This window comes from Manis javanica, chromosome 6 (genome assembly GCF_040802235.1).
Source record: "Manis javanica isolate MJ-LG chromosome 6, MJ_LKY, whole genome shotgun sequence".
Lineage (NCBI taxonomy): Eukaryota > Metazoa > Chordata > Mammalia > Pholidota > Manidae > Manis > Manis javanica.
In genome coordinates, this window is record NC_133161.1 from 145,333,245 (window position 1) to 145,357,126 (window position 23,882).

The 23,882-nt window shown below is 48.1% G+C and overlaps 1 protein-coding gene across 4 annotated transcripts; it reads left to right on the forward strand.

Annotated features, from left to right (window-relative positions):
* The first annotated feature begins 57 nt into the window (after positions 1–57).
* On the forward strand, positions 58–21,785 carry JAML (junction adhesion molecule like). Of its 4 annotated transcripts, XM_036992676.2 has the most exons (11): positions 58–991; positions 1,098–1,265; positions 5,495–5,557; positions 7,848–7,999; positions 9,329–9,554; positions 12,521–12,633; positions 13,252–13,489; positions 16,332–16,470; positions 18,343–18,403; positions 19,498–19,584; positions 21,296–21,785. In XM_036992676.2, the coding sequence occupies exons 3-11, from the start codon at positions 5,515–5,517 to the stop codon at positions 21,410–21,412; spliced, it is 1,176 nt and encodes a 391-aa protein (XP_036848571.2). In that variant the 5' UTR covers positions 58–991; positions 1,098–1,265; positions 5,495–5,514; the 3' UTR covers positions 21,413–21,785. The 4 variants fall into 4 exon arrangements, with proteins under 4 accessions (XP_036848571.2, XP_017497811.2, XP_036848572.2 ...); XM_017642322.3 differs by lacking the exon at positions 1,098–1,265 and having other exon boundaries at positions 58–1,033; XM_036992677.2 differs by lacking the exon at positions 1,098–1,265.
* The last annotated feature ends 2,097 nt before the right edge of the window (positions 21,786–23,882 follow it).

Consider the following 23,882-nt stretch of genomic DNA (forward strand, 5'->3'; position numbering starts at 1 on the left):
GAGCTGTACCCCAGCGAGAACCTGCACAGAGGCAGTGGTGCTCTGGAGCCAGCTCACGGGGCAAGAGCTGACTGCTAAATTTTTAGGAATTTTTACAAGCCCATCGTTAAACTGTTGGTAGCTTGAAATAGGCCATGGTGGGAGTATTTATGTGAATTGCTAGCTTCACCAGCATAACATTTCTCAAGAACTATGAAGAATAGTCCTTAAGAATTGTTGAACAAGCATTTAAAAACTTTCCAAATAATTCAGGGTAAGTTCCAAAAAACAAGTATGCCCATGTGTAGGTCTAGCCAGTCCAGCCAAGGCTGAAGGCATATACCCTGACGGCACTTATTTTGAGGGGGTGACTTAAAAGCAAAAGCTACCTTGACGTAAAGAAGCCTTGAGTTCTTATCTAGGATGTCCAGGTCACTCCAGGGATTCTCTGGGGGAATAAGATGGTACCTGGATTCTGGAGATGCTGATATCACATGGTCAGAGGAAATCAACATGTCTAGGTGGTGAGTTGGGGGAACTGGGAAGGATTATCTTTGGAAGCAGGGATTGGGTGATTGCCTGGCTATGCACCTCTGGGTCAAGAAATAAAATAAGAGAGGTTGCTATATTTTAAACGCAGAGCAAAATGTTTTGTGTTAATCTTAAATGTATTGTGTTTATTGCATGAGACTGATTTCTTGCTCAGCAAGTGTTTGCCTGTTGTCCTTCAAGAGCCCGCCCTCGGAGAGCTTGTAATCTAAAAGGGCAGATGACACCTGCAGAAGTCTGGAATAGGAGGGTCTCTCTTCCATGAGTTGAATTTGCTACCTTTTTAGAATGAAAATATAAATAACAACGGGTAATGGGCCAGATGAGTGAAAGGAGAACCTGGATTCAGAGGTTCCTGTTTGCGTCTCTGCAGCCACTTGAGAACGCACACTTTTGGTTTGCGCTGAGCCTGACTTACAGCTGCAAGGCGTCTCTCCAGTCAGCCCTGGCGCTGCTTGCTGTGGTGAGTTCAGTGCTTTCTTCTCCTGGGAGCTCCTCATCTCGGGTAAGCAATTGCTTCGTGTTTCTTAAGCCGTGATTTGAACGTTTCTCTTTCTCTGGTTCTGAAGGTTTAATTTCCTGCAGTCCTTCTGGATGGTGAGGCCACAATCGCAGACCTCTCAACCTCTGCAGGGGCACATGAGGCAGTCTCGGGGGTGCCGGTGTCCTTTCTGTAGAGTAGAAATTCTGCTAGGTCCTCAGAGAAAAGAGGAAGAAGATGTGCTCTTAGTGAAAGAGTAAGTGGAATGATGATAAGGTTGTAGCTTTGAAGTTGCCTGAGGCTTTAGGTAGAGCCTCTGACTAGCTGTCCTTGAACTCATGTTGGGACTCTCCCTTCACTGTGTCTCCTCCCAATCCTAGACAGGCTAACCTCTAACCTCTAAGAAGTCAGGACCTGAGTCTCTCCAGAGAGCTAGGCTGTTGTCCATACTTTTCACATGGCCCTGGTCTCACGAGAGACTGATGTAGGACAGTTTATGTACAATCTGGTGTGAAGGAGGGAACAGGAATAAAATACTTCCAAGACCTCTTTCAAGTAGAGGGTTGACCAATGTTACCTAGACTGTTTTACAAGGAGCCACCTAACCCACCAGCCTGCATTAAATGATCTTGGAAGGAAAAATGGGGACTCATTTTAAGAGGTTCATGCCTCAGGGCAGTTCATGGACTCACATACCTACAAATATCTGAAGCCCCCTCCCCCAAGGTCCACAGCCAGCTGTGAATTGAGGGGACTTGGCACCACGGGTGGTGTGGCTGCGTAAGTGAGGGAAGGCTGTGTGGCTGGCTGGCTGCACAGTGGTTGGTGGTCCTTACTAGGGGCAAACACTGGGACAAAAGGCAGTATTTTGCCCTGTAATATTGTAACATTTAGGGGGTCATTTTCACATCCTGGGTGCTATTCTCATTGTCATGAGTCTCTTTTCTGAAGATTTTTTTTTCTGTCCTAATTGTGCCAAGGATAACAATTCCTCTACACCATTAATAATAGGAAAGGTGGTGATGACAGTTACAACTCCCCAGGATTGAGAAAAGATATTTGCCAGGAATTATATTATGAAAGAGCCATGGGTTCAAGTCAAAACGTTTGGTCAACATATGAGATAACTTCCTATGTGGAATCACCTCGAGAACATCTGAGAGATAAGTCAATATCTGGGGAAGGAGGCAGCAGGGAAGTTGGGAATTTAAGTGGAGTCTGTTATTATCATCCTGCTCAAGGTACATCTGAAACGCCTTGGTTGGATTTTTAAAGACTAGATTCATATATGTATATATACACACATATGCATATGTACACATACATATATGCACATATATACACACATACATTATATATATTACACGCACATATAAAATACTGAATTATATATCTAAGCAATATATCTATAAATACCGTATATGCACATGTGTGTGTGTATATATATATATATATATATATATATATATATATATGAGATGGGAATTTCTGAATATTTACCAGCAGACTAGGAAACTGAAACTTGACAAGCGCCTACTCACCCTGTTGGGTGTTAAGAGCTCATTTGGCAGGTGGTTACCCGCTGTCACCCTGGGTTCACTGGGGGCTGGCACTGGGCATAAGTGGTGCCTAGGCTCCGAGCTTGACCTTGTGGAACTTATTGTCTTGGGGGATGAAGGTGGAGAATGGGACTTTACTCAAACAAGCACATAAAAAAACAGATAATTAGAAATTGTGACAAATGCCCTAAAGGAAAGGTAAATAATTCTGTTAAACCTGGTGGCTAGTAGCCCGACCTGGGAAGAGGGGCTCAGGAGAGGTTTCCCTGAGGAAATTACATTTCACTTGCGATCTAAAAGATGAATAGGAGTTAGGTAGGTGAAGTGGGTGGGAAGAGCATTTGTTGGAGGGGGGTGGGTGGGCAGATTAATCGTGTTTTGATAAGTGCAGTTCACAGGTGCTTTTCTGTACAACATGAATTGCTTTCATAGTACAGTGTAGTAAGGAGAAAGGCTGGGGTCCCAAATGCCTGGGCTTGAATCCTGGCTCTGCCATTGGCTGTGTGCTGTTAGGCAAGCCACTTCACCAGTCTCTGCCTCAGTTCCCTCATCTGTAAAACCTCGTAGACGTATGAGGATTAAGTAGGTTGATGTGTGAAGCACTCAGACAGTCCCTGGCATATAACCTTCTCTAGTTTATTGCCTATCACCTGCTGATTTCTGGTGTGGTGATGTACTAACTAAGGGGAAAATGTCTGATCCTTTAATGTTAAGGATGAGGTCCAGGGCGATCAAGTGATTTTTGAACAATCAAAGAATTAGTTGCCAGTAGAAGGTCTGGCTGGGAAGATAATTTTTAAAAAATTCAATCCAATGCTTTGTCTGTTAAATCTTTGCTTCTCATTCAGAGTTCTGACAGTGCATTTGTGTACTTAGAACTGAAAATGTGTATCTTCTATTTATCCGATTGCACATTTCCTAGAATTTGTTTGAAAATAGTTTGGGTGTGGCACTGAGTGACTGCAGTTTGGTGACTACATTCAGACGCTTTTTGGGGTCACAGTTTTCCTCTTAGAACAGAGTGGTGCCCTTGAAGGATATCGAAGTTGATTTTGATTTAATGGTCATAAGGGGAGCCATCGGCGCTATTCAGCAGAGGCCAGGGACTGTACCGGGCTGCAGCACAGGCCAGGACACCCACAAACAGGGCATGTGTGGCCCTGCCTGGAGAATGCCAACTGAATGGGGCTTGGGGCTAGATGTGTAAATCAGTTATTACTCCTCCATGCAAATGGTTTGCTGATTTGGGGAATATACAAGAGCTGTCTGCTGGGCAAAAGAGGGGGCATAGTCAGCTCCCCAGGGAAGAATTCATCTAGAATGTGACAGGGACCTCAGATGTCCCAGAGAAGAGGAATTAACGTTATGGCAGGCTGTAGTGGAAGCCCTTTATCATGCCCAGCCATGTATATGTGGCATGAGGTGGGCCTCCTGGAGCAGGAATGGGGTTGTGGCTATCTTGAGAGAGATCTGTGGTTTCATTAGATGCGCCTATGTTTGGGGAAACAATGTGGCTTTTGGTATATCTGAGTCAGAGTAATCATTATCTGCGTTGTTGTGAGATTAAAAAATTGAAACTTGGAAGTTTCCAGTTCATTCTGATTCATCATTTGCCATTCTTATCATTCTTATGAAGGTAGACATTCAGAGCACAAAATCTCCCCTGAAGTTGTAAACTCTATTTCCTATCTGACTTTTAGGTTAGGAAAAAAAAAAAAGGATCTGTGTGATAATGTTTCCTCTTTTTCAAAGCAATGGTATCTACATTATCAGACATGATCCTTGCATTATTATCCCTATGTTATAGGCAAGGAAGCCGAGGTTCAGAAGGCCAGCCACCTTCTCTGCGTAAGTGGGACCTAGGGTGGGAACTGCTTGAACAGGTTGACCCTGATTTTCCAGATGGAGGATTTTATTGATTGGAATACAGTTAAGGAATCTCTTAGGTAATCATTTTTTTTACAAATTAAAATGGCCACCATATGGGCAGAACTGGGTAGGGTGCTAGGATGTTAATGCATAGATGTTTCCTCCTAGCAGGTTCCGAGGTGGAATTCCTCCAATGGCAGGATGTTTGGGGTGCCAGGATCATGCATGGCTGAGACCAGCCACAGTTGTAGGTAGGAACCAGGCCTGGTTGAATTGGAAGTCCTTGGAGTTAGGTTTCTTCTGTTTCATTTAGAAAATCGTAGGACGCTGTGCAGAACAGCGAATCCTTTTCTGGGAGCTGGTGGGGGCGGTGAAATTAATACAACAGAGATAATACAGATGTTTAAAAAATACTTTTGCCCATGCCCAGCCCAATCCTCATTCTCCTCATGTGGCCCTGCCTAAAAAAGCAGAAAAGGAAGAAAAAGAAAACAGCTCATCCTGGGCTTCCTTGTGTCACAGAGCTTGGTGACTCCTTTAACTGAGTTTAAAATTTTCTCCTTATTTGTATATCTCCTTTCCCACATGTCCTGAACGTACTTCCTATGTTTAAAAGTGCTAATGTTTGTTAGTTGGAGAGAGAAGTAAAAACACCAGGCTGAGTATCCTGTAGCTTTTTTGTTTATGTGAAACTCTTAGGTTGTAGAATGTCTAGGGTTGTCATCTCCAGGGTATCCTGACATGATTTGCTTTTTTTCCCCCGCAAACAACAAGTTTCACCTAATCTTCCCTTACAGCCAATCGAAGGCAGCCCCCAAGTGACTCCAAACACCACTCTACTTTGGTTCATCATAGACTTACTAGACTCTGCTATTTTCCCACTCATTCATTTGCTGCTTTTTCCCCCATATGCAAACAGTATGTGAGTGGGGATCTTGTCTTTCTCATTCAAAACTGCATCCCAGTCCTCACATGGAGGCTGGCCCACAGAGCCACTCACTATTGGTTTGTTAGTAATGAACTTATCCTGACATTGTCTTCTGATTTTTTTCTCCAGATTGAAAAGTTGAGAGCAGCATGTTTTCCTCACTGAAACTTGTGCTAGTGCCAGTGTTACTGGGTAAGTAGAAGCCAAGGGAACCAAGGAGGGTATTTGATTTCTCGTAAGTCCCAGGCATTTTCAACAGCCAATTTTGTATACTTTCATTTCCCCTTGGTTTATTGCAAATGGAAACCTGAATCTGGAACTTCATAGTTTTGCTGAACCAGCTGTGTTAGAAGCAGGTAACAGACTCTTTCTTGGAAAGCTGAGCCTTCCTTCTGTTTCTCTTGGAAAGGAAATGCCTCTGGGTCCCGACTGGGTGTTTGAGGACCCTCCTGTGTGACACAAAGGACGTTTCTCTCTGGCATCACTGTGCTTACAGTTGTTACCTTTAACACTACAGCTAGTTTCACATCAAGATGAAATTACCAAAGAGGGTCCCAGAATCCCTGTAATTGTCTTCATGCTTTAGCCACTGGCACCTCGTATTTCCTCAAATGCACTGAGCTCCTTTCACAATTTCAGGTGGTTTCTTTTGCCTGGAACCTTCTCTCCCCATCTTACCCTAGGAAGCCTGCCTGAGGCTTCCAGTCCTGCAGGTTCCCCTTAAGCAATACTTCCTTCCTGTGGCTGCCACCACAGACCAGACCAGGTTGGAATCTCCAGTTCATACAGAACCTAAGTAAGTGCTCAGGGCTGCTTCCTGCCGCTCACTCCACTTCCTTCTTTTTTATCCATTTGGCCCCCTTGCCATTCTCTTTAGACCATGGATGTAACTCTGTAAGAAGACAAATTGGAGCTTTTGCTCTCATAACCTTTTGCTCGTCACTTTATCTTTAGTGTTTTCACTGTGCATGGGGACCTAAACACTGACTCAGCAAAGTACATAGACAATCGCTTTTGCTCCATTGCCAGGGAACAGAGCGTGTACAGGCAGGCAGGCAGGCCGTCACACATGTGCGCACGCACACGCGCACACACACACGCGCAGTGTCTTAGAGAACATTTTTTTCATGGAAGCGGGGTTATAATGATCTCGGAGGGTGTTTAGACATTTCCCCAGAGCTCTGTGAAGTAGCTTGAGGGGTTTGCCCTTCCATCTGGGGAGTTAGCCATGCAACCCCTTATGCAGATGCTGGGTGGCGTCGGGGGCTTTGTATTCCTTCCTGGAGAGGTTTTCCTCCTCTGTACAAAGCTTCACTTTCTTCAGCCGTTTCTCTACAAAGGTTACCTGTCAGGTGGGAGCTTCTCTTCGCTTCAGTTGCGGCTCTTGCTTTCTAACAAATCTTCATTTGATTTTGACATTCAGCATGCTTAATATTAAATTAGCTTCTTAGACCTTTAACCACACATGAAGTTGTTCAGTTCTTCCTTATAGGAAAACTCCAAATCATTTTTGGAGCTAATTTTGATTTCTTTCAAAATAATTCCCTCCAAAGGGCTCGGGGTTCAGGTTTTCTTTTATGCTGTTCCCCGCTGGGTGTGCCTGCTGCTGGGCAGGAAGTTAACTCTCTTGTCTCAGGGCTGCAGCTTGGATGAAAAGACTGGCACAATTTCTGTTTATTCCCATTCATGTTCACTTGGCTCTTCTTTGATATTAACTGGCCAGCATCTAAAAGTCTTTCTTGATGTTGGTGTTTCTTGGCATAGAGCATATCTTGTGAAAACAGAAATATCCACGTAATGGTGTTTTCTTTTAGTGAAAAGAGAAGTTACTTGAGCGACTTATAGATAATGGAGTGGTCTCGTGTATGCAAACATCTAGAGGCTGAAAAGCCAGGGCTGATGGCGGAAGCAGAGGGTGGGAGGTGGGGAGAGGGCAAACACAAAGGAGACTCCAGGAGGGAGCCGTGCTCTGTGTCGGCTGAATTGCAAGGACCAAGGGCCGGCACTACAGCCAGCAAATGCAGAGATAAGCTTTCATAAGGGAACTAAAGGGAAAAGGGAAGGAAGCAAAAATACCTGTGTTTGGTTTTTCAAGTAGAGAACTCGTGGGAAACTGAGAGAAAGAGTCATCCCATTTCCTCTTTATGTGTCTCTGCATTCATGACCCAAAAGAGGGACTTCAGGGTTTCTCTTCTTTCTTTACAAGGAGATTGGGGAAAGGAATGCTGGGAAAGGGGAAGGGCGAGCTAGGATTTCCGTTGTACAAAGCAGGACCCTCTGGCTTAAGCCAAATGGGTGACTAGAGGGTGGTTCTCCCATCACCCTTGGGGATGCCCTGCTGGCTTGAGGGAGGGGCCCCGAGTACTTTGTCCATGCGCGCCCATCGGGGAGGGGAGACGTATGGCTCTTGATGATCAGTACTGATCCTTGTTGTCGGGGTGTCTGTCTAAACGATGTCTCTCCTTGCTTTTGACGTCTATAGGTTACTTCTTGGGCCCAAATGACTTGACTGTCTCCTCCCTTGAGCTAACAGTGCACGTGGGTGATTCAGCCCTGATGGGATGTGTTTTCCAGAGCACAGAAGAGAAACGTGTGACCAAGGTAGACTGGATGTTCTCAGGAGAGCACGTCAAGGTAAGAGGGGCGGGGACGTCTCTGTGCAGTGGGAGCCCCTGGCCGGTGGCATCGGGGTGGTGTGGGGAGAGGGAGAATCCGGTCATCAGGGGCCAAGAGCTAGCGTTGCGAGAGTCTGGGCCTCGTCCTGGCTCTGCTGCCTGGCTGTGTAATCAGCTGGGCAAGTTACTCAACCTCCGTGAGCTTCACCTTCCCCATCTGTGAGGATGAAGGTCATTATGATAAGGGGGATGCTTAACTTTCGGGTGCCTGAGAAGCTAAGGGCAGATATGCACATAAAGTTCCTCCTGTTTCATTTCTCTCTTTCTGCCGTTTGCAGACTAGTGGCATAGGTGGGTGGGGAGTGGGAGAAGGGTGACAGAATGTTGGTCTAGAGAGAGGAGTTTGTGGCCTAGGCAGGAGACTGATGTCGCAGTTATCTTTTTTGGGGGTGGGGCCGGGGTTGGGTGGGTAGCAGATTCTTCGGGCATTCCGCAGCTCCGTTCATGTGCTGGGGAATCTGCTCCTTCTCCTTCAGGGCTGCTTCAAGTGTTGGGATCACAGGTGCAGCCTAGCTGGGTGAGGGTCTTTCATGGGTGCTCCTGGGGTAGAAACAAGTGTATTAAGCCTCATTCTGTGAAGATATTTGTATGTCAGGATCATCTGTGAAATATGCCCTGTGTAATGTATTACTAACAAAAAGGTCCTAATGTTTGCAAATGAAATACTCTTTTTATAGCTCAGAGTTTTTTACTCCTGTAATGCTACTCTCACTCAAATTTTTAGTACTGCTTATTATTATGAGAGAGATAGATCCATGTTGTAAGTAGAAATAAGAATTCCCTAGGGCTCCCCTCCCAGCCTGTAAAGCATTTCCTACTGATGACCCCTTCCCATGCCTTACAATGTACTGCCTGCAGGAGGGCAGAGAGGCGAGGTATTACTGCCAACAGGCTGAGAAGTCTTGCTACCAGTCTGTGGAAAGCATCACGCCTCTAATGCCATCTGATCTGGAGGGCGTGGCAGAAAGACAGGGTGAAGATGGGAGATGGCTCAAAAGTTGTGAGCGTGAGTCCCCAGAGTGAGTGTTACGTTTTATCTTCAGTGTAAGAGATGAAAATGTGTGGACTGCATTTCACCATTTGTATTTGTATAAAATGAGCCACAAAGCCTTGTGCGGGTGCAAGGATTGCCTGGCGGATGTTCTCCTCATTAACTGAGTACCCACTGGTTTTTGATCACGGTGACGATGGCGACTCTGCCGCCTGCACAGACCAGGGTCTCTGGAGTCCAGACTCCCAGGTCTGGTGCCAGGGATCTTAGATTTCCCCGATGTTGTGCACCCTCCAGGATGATTATGTGTTATACTACTACGCCAACCTCAGCGTGCCTGTGGGACGCTTCCAGAACCGTGCGCGCTTGGTGGGGGACGTCGCACACAAGGATGGTTCTCTCCTGCTCCAAGATGTGCAAGAGGCTGACCAAGGAACCTACACGTGCGCGATGCGCCTTGAAAGGGAGAGCCTTGTGTTTCAAAAGGCCGTGGTCCTGTACGTGCTGCCCGAGGGGCCCAAAGGTGCGTGACTGCCTACTCAGACGAGGGCACCGGGGCGTGAGGTTTGGTGTGCAGGAGGGACGGGAACTGATCGGGTGAGCAATGCCGGCCTTTGGGCTAGGGGCTTACCGCAGAGCAAGTCCTCAAAAAGTGCTCTTCACGTAACAGCAGTGACGATATGTATGTTATTACTTGAAGCATAAAGGCGTTCTCGTGAAATGCTGTGGAGGAAGCATTGTTCTCTTCATTTTGCAGATGAAGTAACTGAGGCCCAGAGAGGTTACACGACGTATGCTTAGTAAACGCACGTTCGGTATTGCACCCTGGCACGTCTGACAAAAAGCCTGTTGTTTTTATTGCACCCTGACACTTCCCATCTGGTATCCACATTGGTGCCTGTCCGTATTTTATAGGTCCTATATGTTAAGTGTTCTGGGGAATACAGAAGAAGTGAGCGGATCTCTCGAACTTCTTTGGACCTCATTTTCCCATCTGGTGATGGAGGGCGTGTCTTCAGTGACTGGTTTTAAAACTGTGCTCTTCAGTACCCTTAAGGTCCAAGGAACGGGGAGGCTGCGCAGGGGGTGAGAACAGGGCATGGGGTTGATGGAGGAGCTAGTCAGGCACGAGCTCCTTAGGGGTGCCCTGTTCTCTGTGATGGCACCCCTCACACACGTTCAGTTGTGTCTTCCCTCTCACCTGGGTCTGCGTTCTTTGTCCTCTGACCGCCCCCGGGCACAGTGCGGACACAGAGTCAGCAATCAATAAATGTTCGTTGAATGAACGAAATTCTTGTATTAGCATCCCTCACTTGAATCTGGTTTCTAAAAAATGGAGTTGTAGAAGGAATTGTAGAAGGTGGCCTCCAGCCTGTCTCAATTTTTCCTACTTTGTTTCCATTGGCATTTTTTTTTTCTTTTGATTCCAAAGCTATGTTTCTTTTGAACAAGGAAATGAATCAGCTGCCTGTGTTCTCCAAGGATTATCTCTGGGCTACCCCTTTCTGCTTTGTCCCAGGGTGCCATGCCCGAACACTCATCCATACACACACAGCCTGCCTCAACGGGCACCTTTTCCTGCCTAAAAGAGACATGGAAGGCATGAACTGAAAGGAGCCAGTTAAAGAGTTGAATAATCCGTGGAAAAGGCTAGAACAATTTTAGGGGTGGTCAGATACTTCCCCAGTAGCCAGGGGAGCAACTTTTATTTATTTTTCCCTCCAGCGAGAGGGGGACTAGATCCAACTCCTAAAAATTTGCCTCGTGGCTAGCAGGCAGTTGCAGCTTGCCTGATGGAGGTGGTTTTCTCCCGTGTGAAAACTCTCTGTGCAGCTCTCTATAATTTTCTCTACAAAGTTTGCACCTCAGTTTATAATTTTTCTTTTCTATGACCACCTCAATTCCTTTTTTCATAGTTCTTATTTTAAGTGCTATAGACAATATGCTCACAACTAAAAATAATATTAACTGTGGCTCTAGAACCAGCCATCCTTCCACTTACGAGAGGTGGTACCGTACGTGAGTGAGAGAGCTTACGCTTCGTTTTCACAGAGGCCTGGGTTCGAGTGCTGGCGCTACCTTTTACTGGCCATGTGGCCTTGGGCTCCTTCACTCACTTCCTCTGTAAAATGGCAGAGTCCTACTGCATATCTCAAAATATTGGACTGACTGTGTGTTCTGTTGCATACAAGGCGTCTAACATGTGCCTGGTACATCGAAAGGATCAGAATGATCAGTTATTATTCTGCATTTAAAAAATAGAGTTCAGTTCTTCATGTACTAGTAGATTTAGAGGAGGTTCCTTCCCTGCTGGTATTCTTTGGAGTGAATCTGTATTACTTTCAAAGTCATTCCCTCCACGGAGTTTCCAGTTCATAATAATTTCCTTTTGCTTTCCCCTCTTTGTGCCTCTCTCCTGCCTGGCAGGAAGTTAATGTTCTCCCAGGGAGGCGATTGGGATGAAAGGGTCGGCTTATGCACAGTGTTTATTCTCTCATGAGCTTTGCTTAATGTTCTTTTGAAGGAACCCTGTCCGGTTAAGACCTAGGCGTGTGTTGCTCTAAATACCAGGCTTCTTGTTATTTCTTAACTGACTCTGTGCTTGGTCTGCGTAGAGCGTCACTGAAGATCATGGACATCTTTCTTGACTGTTTTCCTTTTCAGGGACCTTGTGAAGTGACTTATGCAGCAGACATGTAGTGGGGTCAGACACCCACCCAAATAAACAGAAGGAAGAGCCTAGGAGTTGGAAGCTCAGAAGCAGTTCGGGAAGGGGGATCAGTTGGGGGTGGGGCTGGGGGCTGGGATTGAAACAGGAAGAAAAGTCAAGAGGAAAGCTATCTTTTGTGTTGGTCTAATTAGCAAGGAGTCCTGTGACCTGTACTATAGCCAGAACTGTCTTGAGCAAGTCCTAAGGCAATTTGTAAAAAAATAAAACGAGTTGAAGAAAGTCCCCCGTGATTCAGTTTTTCAGCTCAGAGAGCCAGTGCGTTATATAGAAGAACAAAAGATATATGACTTTCCACTTCCTGTTGATGTTGAGCAGATGTGGGCATCCACGTCGTGATCAGAAAGTGGGGGCTTTCACGATGTTCTGTACTTCGGTATAAACTTGAAGTTAAACTTTCAGTATAAATATGAATCGGGGCTCTTGGGACACATTCTGGAAAAGGAGAAGGAGAGGAGACTTAAAGGGAGTCAGAAAGTGTTTGTTGCAGTATAAAGACCAAGACCTCTCAGACGTCATGCGTGTGGGTAGCTAGAGCGCATTCGTATTCTCCTACCCTCGGGTGTTGTGTTGGTTTGCGTGCGAGGCCTCTGAGTATGTTGTCCAACACAGGGGCCTCTGTGGAGGGAATGTGTACGGTACTTGGAGGTGACATTCATTTTACTGCCGACCGTCTTTGGTAAAGATTCTCTCTTCTAGAAGTGCTCTGGCCTTTGTAGATTATATCTTGGGTGTGACGCGAGTTGCCATTTTATCCCCAGAGCTCATGGTCCCGGTGGGTGACTCGATTCGGCTGGGATGTGTTCTCCAGAGCACCCATGAGAGACGCACGACCAGGGTGGACTGGGTGTTTGCACCCGGAAAGCGCTCCAAGGTAAGGCGGAGCCATCGCTGCAGAGTCACAGCCCCAGGCCAGGGGGACTGGCCGAGGGCGCAGGGGGTGGTGGCACAAAGGCTTGGGCTTTGGAGCTTGTCAGGACTGGGCCTCCAGGCTCAGCCACTTGGCTGGGCAAGTCCAGCTTCCCGCTGGGAAAGATGACCCTAATGAAGCTGATGCTGAAGGAGAGGACGATGCTGCTGCTGCTCAATGTTCAGGGTTGTCAAGATGCATATATGAGGACAGCTTCGCAGTTCAGTTGTAGACTCGTGTCAAGTGCCTATTAGAAATCCAAGTGCAAATATAGTTGAGGAAAATGTGAAGGTGGACTTCACTTCTTTTTACTGGAGAAGTGCAGAAAGTTGAAAGTCCCACGTTTCCTTCCTCTTTGCTCATCCCTCTCTCGCGATGAACAGCTCTTCATGGTTCCGTGGCATCCTTCACAAGTACACATGCCTGCACACGTGTGTGTACACGACTTGTTATCTAATACTTTCTGGTAATGCCTTTGCTGCCTACATACAGGGCCTTATGGGTGCTGAGACCCCCCTCAGCCTTCCCCGTGCCTCCTCTCCCCAGTCCCTGCAGTCGTGGATGTTCTGCCTTCCCTTCCAGGAGGAGATTGTGTTACGCTCTTTCCCCAAACTCAGTGTACCTGTGGGGTACTCCCAGAGCTGGGGCCGCTTCCAGAACCGTGTCACCTTGGTGGGGAACATTTCCCGCAACGATGGGTCCATCATGCTCCAAGGAGTGAAGGAGCCTGATGGAGGAAACTACACCTGCAGTATCCACCTGGGCAGCCTGACCTTCAGGAAGACCATCATGTTGCACGTGATCCCGAAAGAGCCCCTAAGTACGTAACATCCGGTTGTTGGGGGGAACCGGATGAGGGACCTCAGAGCTGGTAGGCAGGGCCTAGTAGGAGAGTTCTACGGGAGGACTCCGGTGAGGCCGGAGAGGTTTCCAGGGTGCAAAATTTAAGGACACTTCCCTCACAGGCGCTGTGCTTGCACAGCCCCGATAAGCCCAGGGTGAGTTCCCGTCAGGTACCTGTACCACCCTGTGAGGCATAACTCCTGAAACTGGGGGCCCAAGGCACCTTGCTTGCCTCACCCTAGTTCTGGTCCTGATGTTGGTCTGGGAAAAAGGAACTAATATTTAGTGAACACCAGTTCTCTGCTGGAAGTCAGTCATTGCCAGTAGAATACACCGATTTAAAGATACAGGAGCTCAGTGATGGATTGGAGTGATGTCCAAAGTCATTTTTATTTACTTGGCTTCAAGGGAGATGCTGTATACTTGTAGGGGAAGGGGAGATGATCCTGAATTGGTGAGAGACAGCAAAGAACAGAGAGAAAACAAGAAGGGATCAGAACCCAAAATAGGGAGAGGTTTCTGATCAAAGGTTCTGTGTTCTGGCAAACACGGCACATTATGGCCAGCAGTGTGTAGAAGAAAGACTCAATTGTGTTTAAGAGAGGTTGATAAGTGAGGTATTAAAGTTAAGCCATAACCCAGTTAGCAGTCAGGATGTGGCCTGTGGACTCTGCCTTTTGCTAGGCTCGGGGCTGGCTGTGGTTGGTCGGGGGTGGGGATGGGGTGCGGATGGAACACAGCTCAATACTTCCGCCCAGAAACTTATGTCCAGGCACCTTCTTATTCATAGTAAAGGGTTCCAGCTGGACAGGGGAGCAGCACAGATGGATTTTTTTCACTCTCAGAAGTCTTATCTCCACTTCACAGAGAAAATAAAAGCCATTTGTGGCACTTGTTCAACTTCCAAGTCCCCCCAAACACACCTCCACCTGCTCCTTGTCTCTGCCTGCGCTGTAAGCTCCCTTCGGCCCTGGGCTCAGGTGCCAGTCTCTCCTTTCTGAAGCTCGCAACAGGGTTCTTAAAGCCCTCTCTTTCCACTGGCTCCTGCTGTTCAGCCTATACTATGCTCAGCAACTCCTCGTACCTTCTGTCCTTGTCTACTTTAGCCCTCATCCTAGGTCTTTCTTTTTCTTGGAGCACCTTCACTGAGCTACAACTCGTATACCACACAATTCACCCACTTCAAGTGTACAACCCAATGGTTATGAATATATTAAGAGTCGGGCAACTTCCAGCGTAATCAAGTATCTATTTGTTGGCATAGTCCAGTGGTTTGCTGAAGGGCTATACACGGCGTCTCCTGTCTCACCTCCTGCTAACTCCCCAGGGCACTGCATTCTGGCTTTTCTCTCTAGCTCTGCCCTAGCTGGGATCATCAGTGAGACTCTAATTGTTCCTCCTTAGCTGCCTTTACCGTAGCAGTATCGATCACTATATTGCCTATATAGTCAATATAGTCTATGTTGGACGCAACTTAGATCTGTCTGTCTAAATCCCACCCAAATATCCCACAGATACTTCCAATGCAACATATCCATACCCCCCCCGGTCACCTGTGCCAGCCCATCTCCTCAGCTAATGCCACCACCATCTACAGTTATCTAACTGGATGCCTCGGAGCAGTACCTGCTTCTTCCCTTGCCCAAGACCTCCAGTCTAACAGGCCAACAAGTCCTGTCATTTCTACTGACTTTGAATCTGCCCTCTTTCCAGTCTAGCACCAACAGCTTGGGTCTGGATGTCCTCACTGCTGACTTGGACTGTCGGCCTCTAGCCAGTCCCTGCTTCCGTCCCCAGCCCCTGCTCTCATTCCTCATGCAGCTCGCAGAGCCGTCTTGCTAAATCACGAATCTGAGCATTCTGTTCCAGTGCTGTTTGTACTGTTCCATTGTGATGTTTCAGTGGTTTCTCCATTGCCTACAGAAACACAGACAACCCCCCCTCGTGGGGAAAATCAAGGTCCTTCATGACTTAGACCCATCATTTGTCCCGCCTAACTCCCCACCATACCCACAAATGCCTCCTTTGGGCCAGACCTAGGTAAAGCGCCATCCTGTTGGGCCTCTAGACCTTGTGCATAAGGTCCCCTCTCCTTCACCAGATTGTCTGCCCAACAAACTTAATGTTTCCTTAAGACTTTCAAACTTTAAAACTTTGGCTGACAAATTTTCATCTTCTGCTCCCCATAGAAATTGGTAGCTTTTCTCTGTGCTTCTTTGAACACTGTATGGACTTCTAGCATAGCACCTGTAGTGTCTGTGGTTTTCTGTATACATGTTTTTGTGTTGCTCTTCTTGAAGGCCAAGGCTGGGCATTATCCGTCTTTGTATCTTCCGTGCCTAGCGACACCTGGCACCCAGGAGGTGTTCACTGTCTGTGCTGAGAGCGAGTCGAGGATCTGAGTGAAGGGGACCATGTGGGTGGAAGTGCCTCCGATGGCTTTCCTTGGTATCATGACTGTGGGGCTGAGTGTGGTAGCGTACAGCCTTTTCAGAGACAATCACGATCCCACAGAAAGATCAGCAGCCTATAAAATGTTGTTTCTATGTCATCTGGTAAACCACGTTTTACGATAGGATTGTTAATGTAAAAGGAAACCCTGCTGTAGGTGAGGTGCCATTCTTCTTTCCCACCTGCCTTAATCTACACTGAAGGGGCAAGCAGGGGTGTCAGACTGTGGGTCCCCTCGAATGGGGTGCAGTCTGACCCTCTCCCCCCACTTCCTGCCTTAGCTGTGGCTACTTGGTGTAGAATGGGTGGGGCTCTCAGCTCTTTTCTGGAATCCTGAGGCCCTGTCATTGCTTTTCTCCTTTCTCAAGCATTGGAGACCCCCGGAGCCCTCAGACCTGAGATCCTGGGCAATAATCAGCTGGTGATCATCGTGGGGATTGTCTGCACCACTGTCCTGCTGCTTTCTGTTCTGATACTGGTCATGAGGAAGACCCATGGGAATAAGAGGTATCGGGCTGCTGCCCTGTCTTGGGCTGGGAGGCTGAGGGGGAAGAGAATTATAGGGCCCTAATGGTGACATTTTCACAGAAGGTGCTATTTGAGAACAGAATCCTCTGAGGTTGTCACATTAGATGTCATCTCTATAGTGACCCCGCCCCCTTGCTCACTGTGCTCCTGAAAGGCCTTGCACACTCCCACACCACCCCCGTTAGCTTTGGCATTTTACAAAGATTACCAGCTCTTTTACAAGTGGTGGTCTAAGTGGAGTGTACTTGGAGTATAAATCTTATGCAAGAACTGTAACGGTGCTGTTCAATGCCTGAGAGAAGAGACTTTTGAATTGCCCACAATGTATGTTTCATATAGAAGCTCAGATCTTGAGGGCTATGAGGGGCTTTATTTAAAGACCACATTCTAATTATGAAAGACAATTTTTGAATGGATACCCTCAGGTCCCAAATTATTTATTGTTGAAATGTGTTTTTAAAGGCTTGAATTTCATCAGTAGTTCTTCCAGTATCTAAGAAATGCCCAGGTGCTCTGACACAGGCACCTGCTCCCAGGTCCATGTCCCTCAGTTTACCCAGTTATTGAATATATAATATGTTCCCAAGGCACGTTGACTCTCTTGTTGAAACAATGTCAATGGGAAAGCGCCCCATCAAGATTAAGTAGAGCTGACTTGTGAGCCCCCCTTCCCCATGGAACATGGACACCACAGAAATCGCTTGCACCAGCTAGGTCTGCACTATCATTCCCTAGGGGCTTTCTGACTTGGTTTTGAACTTTGGTGGCCTCTCTAAGGGTCTCTGCTCTGGGCATGCAGACTCACTGAACCAAGAGTTAGACAGCCTGGGCTCCAGGTCAGCTCACTTCTCCACTTTGACCTCAGTTTTCCTCAAAATGAAGAGTAGCGCTTTTGTGACTACTAGTTTATTCTAAAGAAATCATCAGACCGATATGCTGAGGGTTGTGCATAAACATGCTCACTGTAGCATTGGTTATGATTCAGAACTGGAATCATCCTCAGGATCTGTCAGAAAGGTAATCACTTCAGCAGATATACTAAATAGATTTTCTGTGAGTATTCTTACCCTTGCATTGAGAGGGGTTTGGAAAGATAATTCTAAATTACGAATAGTGGTATTTGGGATAAAAGAGAAGGTGGGTGGGTCCCATGAGAGTAGGGGGTTTACTGGAACTTCAACTTCCAACTGTCTGTGTATCTGTATTATTTGAGAAAGAATTACTTTACAATGAGAACATACACCTGTAATCAGGAATTATGATAAAAATATTTCCCTTTTGAGCCAAAAAAATATGGTTCTTTTCTAGCTTTAACCCTAATTTTTTTTTATGGCTCTACCTTAGGCCAAAATAGAAAACGGAAATATATTCAGTGGCAAATGCAGAGGGCACACGGTCAAGAGGTCAAAGGCCATGGGCTAGGAAGGGGCCGGATTGCCTGGGGTGTCTGTGGGGATGGTCATGCAGGGCATCCCCCTGGACCGCCCAGGAGCGCTTTGAATTGGTGTCTCGCTGAGCTTCTGCTGCCCCCTGCTGGCTCAGCCACGTCTCCCTAGTCCATGGAAACGATAAAAGCTCATCAATCCCATAGCCCTTCCCTCCTATGGATGGAAAGATGTTAGAGTGATAATAAGGAAGTCAAAGCTGTTGCTCAGCCCAATCTATCTCCAGAATGCCTTCCTGCACTCCGCTAGGAGATGCACTTCTCAGATCTCAAGGTGAGCAGGGTTAGCACCAGCTGTAGGCTGACCAGAGAGTTGTCCCTCCCCTGGGCTGTCTCTCCCCAAGCTCTCTGGGGCCCGGATGTACGGTGCTGGCTCGCTAATTCCACACGCTTTTCATGCCTTGCAGTTCAGTACCTTCCACAGCCCTGGTGAAAAGCCTGGAGAACACAAAGAAGGCTCATCCAGAGGTAAGCAAAGAACTCTGTTTTGCTGGCCCAGGTAAAGGGGGTGAGGCGGACGCTGCCCCCGCACCAGGGTGGTGCCATTGTCATTCTGCTCATCAGTGCCTCGCAGCCTGGCACGGAGCCTGGGCCCAGGAGATCTTCATCACTGCAGGGAGAGTCCAGGGAGTGGGCCGGTGGGGTGGGCAGAAAGTGCCCCTTTAAGCTCAGCTCTGCCACCTCCCTGAGCCTCAGTTTCCTCATCAGTAAGGATCAAATAACAGGATGAGATGTGGGTGCCTCATAATCTGTGAGGCCCTGGGTTAAATATAAGGCAGAATCACGGAACATTCTGACGTTCAGTGAAGGAGTCAATGGTTAAGTTTAACTCTGCGGACCTTTAGAAAGAGAACCCCAAGAAGGACTGCTCCCTGCTGGTTTGAAAGGGAGCTATAAATAATTGCCCCTAGGGCCTGGAAGTGGCTTCATTTCCTTGGACTGCTCTTTCTTTCTTTTTTTTTAAAAAGCTTTAAAAATTCCTCTTAGGATATTGACTTTTCCTTCTTTGGGGCTGTTTGTGAGTAGGGTTTCTCATGACGCAGTGCAGGAGCCTCCAGAGGCCTCCACACTGTCCCTGGAGGGCACTGCTTCCCCAGTGACACGGGCGGGAATCGCAAAGTGCCACCAACCTCACAGATGTGAGGCTCCGCGAGGGCTGTCCCTGCAAACCCTCTGAAAGAGATGACAATTAGCTGCTGATTAATACCATCCTGCCATGCCTCTAATTAGAAGGAAATAACCAGAGAGTACAAACAATTTGGCAAGATAAGGATTCCCTGCTGCTGCCTAAACACCCATCCAAACAAAGACGTTTGTCTTTTGAAGCAGAGAATTTGGTTCTTTAGATGGTGCTCTTTGCTGATGAGTTAGTTTTCTTTTTCTGGAAGAATGAGGACTGAATTATCCTTATGGAGGATCATTCCCTAGCTCTCAGTAGCCCTCTGAAACTCCTGGTTTTGGTGATTGATGCCCTATGAATATTATTAGTAGGTGGCCTTTTCTCTGGCATGCAGCATCCATTGATTTTTAGGGGCAAATGCTTTTACCATTTTCTCCTCTAGAAACATATTTACTCCTCAATAACTACACGGGAGCTGATCGAGGAAGAGGAATCGATTGGAAAGTCAGAGGCCACCTACATGACCATGGTCAGAACGATTCTGGTCCAGCCTGGTGTCCGGAGGAGGGGGTAGGGGGTACAGGGAGGGGGTGGGGGGAGGAGGAGGAGGAGGACGTGGGAGGTGAAGGTGGGAAGGAGGGGCCGGCAAACTCTGGGTGCGGATGTTGAGGGGACACTGCTGGGGGTGGAGGCTTTTCCGAGGAGGGAGGTCTGTCTGAAAAGCTAAAGCTCTGCTGGGCAGAAGAGTAATGCCCAGCTGGCCTCCAGCCCCTCTTGAGTGTTCAGGTCATCCCGGGTGGAAATGATAGACTTTGGTGGTGCAAAGAGGCCCGGTCATGGGGTAGGCACGGGGCTCTGCTTCAGCGGGGCAGCCCGGGCACACACAGCCCAGTAAGGAGGGTGCTGAGATCCCTGGACAAGCATTGCGTTGCAAGGGAGCATTTTTCTTCCTGTCAGAAGGTCCCTTCCAGATCTTTTATTCTGTGACTTGTACCTTGATATAATTTAACTGCCAGGAAGGCTTCACGCCAAAGTCCGTGTAATAATATGGAAGCTGATTCCTTCTTTCTCTTTGCTTAATTCCCCAGGCAAGTAGAAAAGGCACCTGGCATGTAGCAGGTAGGGACAGGGACAAAAGGAGTGAGCTGGCAGTGGGCATCATGCTACCTGTAGACTAATTACAGGCCCCCAGGCCACGAAGGGAGCCGGGTCCTGCAGATTCAGGAAGGCTGGCCTCCTCTGTTTGTGGGGTGATGGCCATGTTTTTTTCCTGTTACACCGGCACTGAGGACACATTGACTCTCAGATGACCATGGCAGAGAAGGGCTCTGCGAGGAAGTGTGGATCAGATACCTGGTTCCACCACGTGGAACAGTAGCTCTGCTCTGAGGTTGCACGGAGTCATTCCCCACCCGCACGCTCCACCCCTGCACCCTACCCATTATTGCTGTGTGATGCCACAGACCTGCCAGGCCTCTTGGAGTTCTGCGGAGCCAGCTGCACCATGGCTACTGCCGAGCATGTCCCCAGCTGGGTGACGCCGTCCACAGAAAGTCTGTGGGGTAGAGATGATGTAGGTGTGGGTGGCCTTCAAAGCCACCTTCTCCATGTTTAGCGCTAGGTGCTTGGATTTAAACTGTGGAAAACAGCACCTCTGTCCTCCTGAAATCGATCCAGTAAGGTGAGTGTGATGAGAGGGCAGGGCCACGAACTCAAAGGCCAGCAGGGGCTGGTCAGGTAACCCTAAAACACTGTGTGCTAAGTCAAACAAGCCTGTGGTTGAAAGCCTGTGGGTGAATCCTGGCCTGCAGGCCACTTATTTGGGACCTCAAGGATCGAGGTGTTCTCTGAGAAGGAGCAGGGCTAACAAAGAACCTTTGGTTTTCCCCTTGGCTTGATTAAATTGACTTAAATGAAGGGGTTGCCATCTTGTGTCCCCTTCCTGAGTCTGTGCAGCATGGTGGTTAAGATCACGAGCTTTGGAGTTGGACAGACCCAGGCCCAGCCTGACTCTGTGACTTCAAAGCTGGATGATCCTGAGCAGGTAACAGCCTCTCTGAGCCTCCATGTCCTCATCCTTGAAATGGGAATATAGTCCCTACCTCCCTGCAGTGAGAATCAAGGAGAGAGTGCACGCGAGTCTCGGAATGGGCCGGTAGATGGAAACAGCTCGGAAAGTGATGCTGATTAGGATTCAAATGCTTCTCACACGTGCTGTTTTTCTTCCCTCCGCCCCGCAGCACCCAGTCTGGCCTTCTCTGAGGTCAGCACCAAATAACCTCCTTGAAAAAAAGCCAGCTGGACGAATGCCAAAAACAGAGCATGAAGGGAAGAAAGGGGAGGCGCTTTGTCCATAGCACAGCGGACGCTGTCCTCAGTGCGCTGAGTTGCGCACCAGCTATATCAGACCCCTTGCCCTCCCAGTCGTCCTCCCGCCCCATTGCTTGGTCAGAGGGCTGAAGATGAAGGTTCAGAGCCTGGCAGGAAGACGGGACAGTTCTGGAGGTTCAGGCTCTGGTGTGGGGCACACGGGTTTGCTCCTTCTAGAGTGGTTGCTGGTGCTGGGGTCCTGGCTGAGCTGCCCCAGTGACCCCAAACACCCCATCCGATCAGACCCTCTGCTTGGGTGGTGTTCTTTGTGGATGAGTTACTGGAAAGAATCACAGAAAAGAAAACCAGCCGAATGACTTGGACAAATTATCCCCAAATAAATGTGGTTTGTGGAAGGCATCTTGTTTTTGTACCCTGGATGAGGGTCAGGTGAAGTCTTGGTGAGGAATTTATAGTCAGGAACGCCACCGAAGTGGCCAGAGGAAAGCCATCCTGTGACTCAACACATTGCGAGCTGGCTTGGGGCCTGGGGAGGTTTTTGGGGGTGTATGGGCTGGGAGTGGGAGGTGAAGGGCTAGGATTTAACCCCATGCTTCTGGGTACTGGTGGAGCTCAATGGGAGGTGGCTCTTTGCCTGGCCTCACCAGAGGCATCCTGGTTGGAATCCCTGGGTGGCGCTCTGGAGCTTGGGGGCTCGGGCATCTGTCTTTTTCAAAAGTGGCATTCATGGGCTGTCCAAATGGGCAGCCACTGAATTGACTCTTGGTCTGAAATGTGAGGTTCCTATAATTCTTGGTTCATATTGTAAGATTTAGTAAGGCTTATCTTAAAAACCCTTAGGTTCTGAGTTCCTCTTTCTAGCGTGGGCTTGGCTGGGCTCTCCCCGACTACCATAGGCCCTTCCGCATGCTCTGCACCCCATCCTCCCCACGTAGCTATTCAGGGCATGAAGCAAGAGGGGGTCTTCTGTGGTTCTTTGATTTCTGATCCAGCCTCAAGTGGAGCTACATTTCTGCAGGGTTCCCCCTAACTTTCCAAATATTAGGACCCGCTCAGCACACACCCAGTATTGCCTCCTTCTCTTGGGTCTCCACTTGGAGGCCTGAAGCCTCTCTTTGTTCTAGTTCAGCCATGGCTCAGAGTCATGCAGTGTCTGCTTTTTCCCTGCCAGCTCTAAATAAGGAGCTTGTCAATGGCTTTCAGGATGCATATTGAAGGCAATATCCTGCCCAAGACATACCAGAGAGGGGGGTACATACTGACATGATAAGTAGAGAGGGGAAGAGGACTCTTTCATACCCTAAGAGTTGATGTGGGAGAAGTGGTTCCATTTCTGGGCTAAGGGGCCCTTTTCTACTTCCTCAAATATTATCGGCATTGGATCAGAACCATCAGGACACAGAGTTAAATGGATGGATGGTGATTTTACATCTGTCGTTCTGGGTGGAAGAAAATAATTGAGATGAGTGGGAGGCTGTGCCGAGCTGCTTCCCCACCCTGTCCTGCGGAGGGAGTTTTGGTCGTGGAAGTGCGGGCAGCCCCTCTAGAGGTTACCCTGCCGAAGCTTGAATTCAGTTCATTCAAAGTGTGGCGTCCATTCTGGGTTCAGCCATTGTAACTGAGGAGGAGGAAGGAGAAGCCCACCTCTGTCCTCTAACCCTGCCTACCTACTAAGCTTCCTCTTACACACAGGCATGGGGTCATTGAGAGTGGAAGCCTGCAACTGACAAATGCTAATTTTGCCTAAAACCAAAACAGCCCTGCAGAGGACCATGGCAAATGTCTGCTTGCTTGCCTGTACCCTTCTCCCAAGGGTGGTTGTCCATTCAATCCGGGAACATGAAGAAGCGGCCCAGGGAATGAGCTTCAGAGTCACACAGGCCTGGCTTAAATCCTGGCTCTCCTCTTCAATGTTGCCAAAGTTTACTTCAGTTCTTCGAGGCTGCTTCCCCTCTGTATCAAATGGAGACTCACAGGATTTTTCGTGGGGACTAGAGGAGGTCATCGAGGGACTAGTGTCTGATCTGAGCCCTCCATCCCCTTCCGATATGTTTTTCCCAACTGGGTCTGCCTTCTAGTGATTCAGTCCCCATCTTTTGTTGATTCGTATTTCTGTGGGCCGAAGCCCTTTTGCCCCAAACTCCAAAGTCCCTCTTCCTGTCCAAAGAAAGCATTAGGAGGCTGAGCTCAGGGAAGGGTTTGGCAGCACTCTGAGGCTTCCAGAAGCATACAGGCTTTCGCCAACAGAAAGCAGCCTAAGGGTGGGGTGGGGGTGGGGGGCTAGCCATGAATAATGGAGAATCTAGCAGTGTCAGAATTTGACTATGGGAATAATTGCAAAGCGTTCTGCCTGTCCACGGGGACCTGCAGAGTTTATGCCCCTTTCATAAGGCAGCAGCCATCCTCCAGCCCTTTAGGGTTTTGCTTCTCCTTCCCACACGACTCTTTGTCTCCTCTTGGCTAGTCTGTATGCTTACCTGTCTACACTGGCAATTT